This window comes from Pocillopora damicornis, chromosome 1 (genome assembly GCF_964200805.1).
Source record: "Pocillopora damicornis chromosome 1, jaPocDami1.2, whole genome shotgun sequence".
NCBI lineage: Eukaryota > Metazoa > Cnidaria > Anthozoa > Scleractinia > Pocilloporidae > Pocillopora > Pocillopora damicornis.
In genome coordinates, this window is record NC_142670.1 from 32,181,250 (window position 1) to 32,189,084 (window position 7,835).

At 48.5% G+C, this 7,835-nt stretch overlaps 1 protein-coding gene across 1 annotated transcript; it reads left to right on the forward strand.

The window, feature by feature from the left end:
- Nucleotides 1-741: 741 nt before the first annotated feature.
- On the forward strand, nucleotides 742-6,238 carry LOC149053352 (uncharacterized). The gene has a single exon (XM_089189486.1). It carries the CDS (start codon nucleotides 1,044-1,046, stop codon nucleotides 5,730-5,732), a length of 4,689 nt encoding a protein of 1,562 aa, XP_089045612.1. The 5' UTR covers nucleotides 742-1,043; the 3' UTR covers nucleotides 5,733-6,238.
- Nucleotides 6,239-7,835: the final 1,597 nt, after the last annotated feature.

The following is a 7,835-nucleotide window of genomic DNA, read 5'->3' on the forward strand; positions in this document are numbered from 1 at the left end:
GAAATTAAAGTCTTGAAAAGTGTCACGACAAGCCTTCGCTCGAGTGAAATTTAATTTCCGTAAAACTCTGAAAAATAAAGAGATCCGATCAAACTGATTGTGGTTTTAGCATAGGTACATGAATGTCTTACAACACACGAGAAACGAGCGAAATCCGTGTCTCAAGCAAAATCGACCGGACCGCTCTTACAGAGACACTCTCTTAAGTCTGTAGATAAAGTAAGACCCACAGTTTTTTACAAAAATATAGTTTGTGTGTTTGCAACTTTTGACACGATCACTAAAGCAGACCTTCCTGTTAACTTTATCGTCTTCCATTGTAGGATGAGCATCATCCAAGCAGCCTGAGAAATCTGTACCACATCTTAATGCTGGCACACGCATTGTTGGCATTTTTGTTCCTGCAGCTCCCACAAAACGATACCATCCCTCGGGGAGTAAGTCGTCACACAGAGATGGTCCATGTATCGGTGTAACGTAACTGCTCTTTCTATTGGCATCACTCAGGTTTTGATAATTATAACATGGGTCGGCTAGTAAATGAAATAAACATTACAAAAAAGATTGTAGTGACAAAGATAACATTTTTTGTTGAAATTCTTTAAGTCAATCAGTTCGACAACAACTAGATACAAAAACAGGAACAACTATGAGTTAAGTAAAATTTAAAGAAGAATTTGGACTGGACAATGATGATGCAAATAGGAACTAAAATGAAATGATAGCATTATAAAGAGTTATCGCCAGTACCGGTCAGCGGTATCTGGGTTGAGCATGCGCTTTTGACGGCTTTTCTCCTCGTCGCGTCGGCCATATTGTTTGTTACTCGTTCGGAGTCTAGTTTCCCTGTTGCGATTAAAGCCTTTCACTATCTGGACGTGCCTTGGTTCATTGTGTTAACTCTCCTACTGGCGTGGTGGCAGTGTTCGGTTCTACCCAGGCCATATTTTCGCCGAAGAAGGCTATTTTTCGCCTCGTCCACGTGAGCCAAAACAGTGTATCCTTCGCCGTGTCAACACGTTCCAGAGCCCTAAACGTGAAATATGGCTGCAACACACCGTGCACCGAAGCAGTGGTGCCTCTCCAAAGTGGAATCTATCAATTCCTTTGAAAACTGGAAGCAAAACCTCATTTACACTCTTTCTTTGGACAGCAACTTCGCCCCCTTCCTCGCAGATGGATTCACATGGTTAAAAAAGACCAGGGGTCAGCCGCTTCGAGGTCTTCACAACGATGGCGAATCAGTGCCATTAGCTCGTCGCCTGACAGCCCGCCAAAAGGTTAACTTCCTCGAGCTGATGTTAGGACAGATCGCCAACTATTGTCCAATTATCTCTCGAAATACTCTGGTGAAAAACTCTACATCCCTCGAGTTCATCTGGCAAACCATCAGACAGCACTTTGGTTTCCAAGTCACCGGGGCTCAGTTCATTGACTTTTCCGAAATACACCTAGCTGCTGATGAGCGCCCCGAAGATCTGTACCAGCGCCTCACAGCCTTCGTAGAAGATTCATTGCTACGTGCCAACGGCTTAACCCACAATGGCCAAGCAGTGCAGGAGGATGAGGAGTTAACCCCTACACTCGAAAACTTTGTGGTCCTCACTTGGTTACGCCTCATTCACCCCAGTCTCCCACGACTGGTTAAGCAGCGCTATGGTACAGAGTTGAGATCCCGTACTCTTGCCTCGATCAAACCTGAGATCTCGCAGGCCCTCAATTCCTTACTCGAGGAAATCCGCACGTCGGATGATGCCAGAATCCTGCGTGCTGCTGTTGCAGACGATTTTCGTCGCCCTCGTCAGAGTAACAGGGGTGTTCCTAGAGCCCGTCCCAGACAACCCCGCCAAGACAAGGTCTGCCCTCTATGTAAACAGGCTGGCCGTTCTATGACAAACCACTTCCTCAGTCAGTGTACCTTCCTCCCCGATAGTGACAGGCGTTTCATGGTGAAAGCACGACAGATCGCCAGCATCCTTGACAATGACCAAGAAACTGAGACCAGTCCTGATTCTGATTCACCAGACCCTGACACAACATTGCCAGGCCCGGACATGGTGGCCTACCGTGTGCAGACCCGCCAGTCCCCTTACATGGATGTCTTTCATGATCATCGAGTCGTGCGCGTCACCCTCGACAGCGGTGCAACTGGAAATATGATACGCCGTTCAACCGCGAAACACCTCGGCTGTCCGATAATCTCAAGTGCCCAGTCCGTCCAACAGGCTGATGGCTCGTCTCAGCTCCAGGTGATAGGAGAAATTCTTACCACCTTCACCCGGGACCACACAAACTTCGCGTTTGAAGGTCTCGTAGTTGAGAATCTTGATGTTGAGGTACTTGCCGGTACCCCCTTCATGGAGACGAATGACATCGCTGTCCGACCCGCTAAGAGAGAGGTACTACTAGGCAATGGCTCCGTCTACACGTATGGGTCCAAATCCCCACCCAACCCTCATGCAACCGCACGTAGAGCATTTGTCCTACGTGCCCCTGCTCCATCCCAGACAGTGTGGCCTGGAGAGTTCATGGAAGTACGTCTACCAGACGATGCACCTTCTGACTCGGAGTACGCACTAGAGCCTCGCATCGACGCACCCAGTGCACACAATCTGAAGCCATCCCAGTTGTGGCCACAACCTGGTGTCGTTTCCAGCGTTGCCCGAGCCATACGGATTCCTAACCTATCAAGCGTACCCCGCACTCTCAAGCGCCACGAACACTTCTGCCAAGTCATCCCTGTTTTTGAGCCCCCCGAAGTCCCATCATCACCCCCACCTACTGCTCAGCGCCCGTTGCCGCCCTCCAGTACACGTTACTCTGCCTCCGTTCAGGTTGATCCAGACAACACCCTTCCCCAAACCGTTCGTGCAGACTTCCAATCACTACTTACAGAGTACGACACTGTATTTGACCCGCAATTCCCTGGATACAATGGAGCCGCTGGCGCATACAAGGCCAAAGTCAACATGGGTCCTGTCGAACCTCCTCAGCGGAAGGGTCGCCTCCCCCAATACGCACGGGATAAGCTCATCGAGCTCCAGGAAAAGTTTGACGACCTAGAGAATCTTGGAGTCTTCCGCCGCCCCGAAGATGCGGGTATCACCATTGAATACCTCAATCCATCTTTCCTTGTAAAGAAGCCTAATGGTGGTTCCGGTCTCGTCACCGCCTTTTCTGATGTGGGCAGATACAGCAAACCACAACCATCCCTGCTACCCGATGTTGACTCCACATTACGGCTCATCGCCCAATGGTCACACATAATTGTCACTGACCTTACAAGCGCTTTCTACCAGATCCCGTTAGCCAAAGAGTCCATGAAGTACTGCGGTGTCGCCACCCCCTTTAAAGGCGTACGGGTGTATGCCCGCTCCGCTATGGGAATGCCTGGCTCAGAGACTGCTCTAGAGGAGGTTATGTGCCGTGTTCTAGGCCCCTTACTTCAAGATGGAGCCGTGGCCAAGATCGCCGATGATTTATACTGCGGGGGCAACACCCCTCAAGAGTTACTCCACAACTGGAAGAGGGTCCTGCAAGCTCTTCACAAATGCAACCTGCGTTTGTCAGCCCACAAGACCATAATCAACCCCAAGTCAACCACTATCCTTGGTTGGATTTGGTCTGCCGGTACCCTGTCTGCCAGTGCCCACCGCCTCAACACCCTCGCCACGTACCCTGTGCCAAACACCGTTGGTCGTTTGAGATCGTTCATTGGTGCGTACAAAGTCCTGTCTCGTGTTATCCCACGGTGCTCTAGTTATCTAACCCCGCTGGATGCCGTCACGGCTGGACGTACTTCACAAGAATCCATCACCTGGTCTGATAGTCTCAGGGCTGCATTCCATAACGCTCAGAAGGCCCTATCCTCAGCCCTCTCTATCACCTTACCTAGACCTGAGGACCAACTATGGGTCGTCACCGATGGCGCAGTCAAGGACCCAGGAATAGGCGCCACCCTCTATGTGACGCGCAACAACAAGCTACACATCGCAGGTTTTTTCAGCGCTAAGCTGCGGGGCACTCAGACAACGTGGCTTCCATGCGAAGTAGAAGCCCTCTCCATCGCTGCGGCTACAAAGCACTTCAGTCCATACCTCATCCAGTCATCCAATAAAGCCTGTATCCTAACGGACAGTAAGCCATGCGTCCAGGCTTATGAGAAGCTATGCCGCGGCGAGTTCTCCGCAAGTCCTCGCGTATCTACTTTCCTGTCAGTTGTCAGCCGCTACCAGGCCTCAGTGCGACACGTCTCCGGCGCCTCTATCCTCCAGTCAGACTTCGCGAGTCGAAACGCTGCCCCTTGTGAGAACGAAACCTGTCAGATTTGCCTGTTTATCGCCTCAACCAGAGATTCTGTTGTCCGAGCCGCGACTGTCCAGGACATCCTCCAAGGCAATGCCCGCCTCCCTTTCACCAGCCGTCCGGCCTGGTTGGCCATACAGTCTGAATGCCCAGACCTACGCCGCACGCACGCACACCTTGTCCAAGGCACAAGGCCTTCCAAGAAGCTCACAAATATCAAGGACGTCAAACGCTATTTGCAGGTCGCCTCAATCGCAAGTGATGGCCTGCTCGTCGTCCAACGTCATGATCCCTTGTCACCGACCAGAGAGTGTATTATTGTCCCTCGCCAGGCCTTGGATGGCCTCTTGACAGCCCTTCACATTCAGCTCAGCCACCCTTCTTGTCACCAGTTAAAACTGGTTGCCAAGCGCTATCTGTTTGCCCTCGACCTGGACAAGGCAGTCTCCCGTGTTTCCGATGGATGCCACTCCTGTGCAGCAATTCAGAGATCACCAACAGCACGAATTGACCAGTCCACTTCGCCTCCACCTGAAACTATTGGGCAGTCCTTTGCGGCAGATGTCATAAAACGTTCTCGCCAACTTATCTTTGTACTCCGTGAAACAGTGACCTCTTACACGTCCAGTCTCTTTCTTGAGAACGAACGCCACCAAACTTTGCGTGATGCCATTATAAAGCTTTGCGTGGAAATGCGCCCCATGGATGGTCCACCTGCTGTGATCCGCACCGACCCTGCTCCCGGATTCAAGGCCCTTGTCAATGATTCACTCTTACAGAAACACAGAATCACAATTGAGCTTGGCCATGCCAAAAATCCCAACAAGAACCCCGTTGCAGAGAGAGCAGTCCAGGAATTGGAGAATGAGCTGTTACGTCAGGAGCCTCTCGGTAGTTCTGTCTCTCCCCTCACCCTCGCCGTAGCCACTTCAGCCTTAAACTCACGTATCCGTTCAAGAGGGCTTTCCTCTCGAGAAATGTGGACCCAGCGGGATCAGTTCTCAAACAAGCAGTTACCCCTCGCAGATGACCACATAATTTCCCTCCAGCATGAGCAGCGTCTCTCCAACCATCCCCTCAGTGAACGTTCCAAAGCTCCTGGTCAGTCAAGGCGTCCTACCCCCCTGATCGATATTGGTGATCTTGTGTACCTTCATTCTGACCTCAACAAGTCTCGTGCTCGTGACCGCTATCTCGTTGTAGCCATTGATCCTCCATTCTGCAACATCAAAAAGTTCATTGGATCCCAGTTGCGAAGTTCATCGTACCATGTCAAGCTATCTGAGTGCTTCAAGGTCCCATCTGACTTGGGTGATCCCTTCCGTGCCTCTCCGACCCTACGCAAACACTACTCTGATTCTGACGACGAAGATGGTCCTACTACAACGACTCACCCCCCCCCCCCCCTCTTTGCCTGCCATCCCTGAGGCCATCGCAGCTTCCACACACCCACCAGTTGTCAACCCTCAGTCTTACAGTCCAGCCCCTGCCTCTCCCGTTGACCATACCATGGATGATTTCGCTACACAGTCGCCCTGCCCTGATCCTCCCCCAGTGGAGTATGCAGCCACCTCAGCGGTGCCTTCTCCGCCTGCCCTACGGAGATCATCGCGCACCCGCCGTCCTCCTTCTCGTTTTGCAGATTATGACACTGAACTTTGAACACCGATCTTTAAACTCTGAACTTTGACTCGCCCGCGCGTGTCAATTTGTTAGTTAGTCTTAAGTGTATGTTAAATTGTTTTTAGTTCTTGTTTCTCCTTAAAAAAAAAAAAAAAAAAAAAAGGAAAGAAGTCACGCCAGTACCGGTCAGCGGTATCTGGGTTGAGCATGCGCTTTTGACGGCTTTTCTCCTCGTCGCGTCGGCCATATTGTTTGTTACTCGTTCGGAGTCTAGTTTCCCTGTTGCGATTAAAGCCTTTCACTATCTGGACGTGCCTTGGTTCATTGTGTTAACTCTCCTACTGGCGTATGTTAACTCTTGCTTTAATCGCCTATCAAAGCCTGTAGTTGTTTGTACCTCAACTAGATGCTACCAAATGCGTTTAAGAAATTTTTGATCCTTAGTTCTCACACAACAATACCAGCCCAGAGGTGTTTGGTAGTAACACAACTAAGTCCCAGGAGTGTGCAATGACTCTCTATTTATTAGCACCATCCAATTATTTATAATCATAACGCGAGTGAATGACTTGCCAGTAATCGGATCCTTACGTTTGTACAAAGATTTCTGGGATCGCCACGGGGGAAACATTGCAACTCGCTGGAAAGAAATGTATGGTAAAAGGTTGTTTCGATGTCCAAAAAGCCCTATTTTGGAGAGAGCTCAACGCTTTTTACCGCAGTTTTATGATAAATAGATTAAGATAATGTTGATACGAGGAAAGTGTAGTTTTTGTAAAAAGTTCGTGTAAAGTTGTTAAATCATTTAAAACACAATGAAAAAGCGATTCGTTTTTGTGCACAAAGTAGCGTAAAATTATGCCTCCTCGATGTGAATTCCGGATGAAAGTCAACTCTAAGCAATTTACTGCTACATTCAACGTGGGAAACAAAATACAAATTACATCGCCTTCAAAAACCAAACTAACCTTCACAATTAAAACCATCTCCAATAAACATAGGATTGCAAGAACAGTTGTACGAGCCCTGGGTATTAATGCAGGATGCATTCGGATGGCATTTGTTCATTTTAAAGGGATGGGCCTCGCTGCATTCGTCAACGTCTGAGAGAGAACGTACATAGTAAAAAAAAAGTTGTTGAAGACTTGGTCAGATAGGGTCAGAGAAAAATATACAATCCGTTCAGGAGTCAACGTCTCATTTCTTTAAAAGTTTTTTCCTTTCCCCTTTTCCCTTTTTTCTAATTTTAGCATTTGCCACGAATCTTATTCGTGAGATAATTTGGTTTCATCAACTGAGGTAATAATGTAAAATGACCACCGTAATAGTTACGAAGCTGGCGTTTCGAGTGTTAGCTTTAAAACTCTTTACGGTGGCCAATTTACGTCATCAACTCGGGTGATACTACCTAATTACCTTGTGATACTCTCACACCGACGCAGCACCACAGACTTACCCCTTTATTCATCACTCTTTCTATCAGTTTACTGGCGAGATAACCCCCGCGGGATGTTGTGAGGACACGAGAAAGTTTGTAATTCCGAGTTGGAGGCGATTGATTTCCTTTTTTTTTCTTTTTTTTTTCGAATGGTTTCCCAACATTTGGAGACGTTTACTACGCTGATAAACCGATATAAAATGTGGTCTGTTACTTTTATAACAAAAACTTCAATTTTCCATGGGTTTATCGGTGCAATCAACGGTTGTTTTTTGACCAATCAGGGCGCTCGTAGTATCTTGATTATTTTACAAAACTTAATGATAATAATTTTCAAGTAATAGTGTAGTTTGATCGTCCGGGTGAGTGTAGTGCTGAGAAGGACTGTTGTCGGTGGTGGTGACTGACGGAAGTCATCATCAGAGTCAAGTGATTTTCACCAGGCTGACATTCACATACATGTGATCCA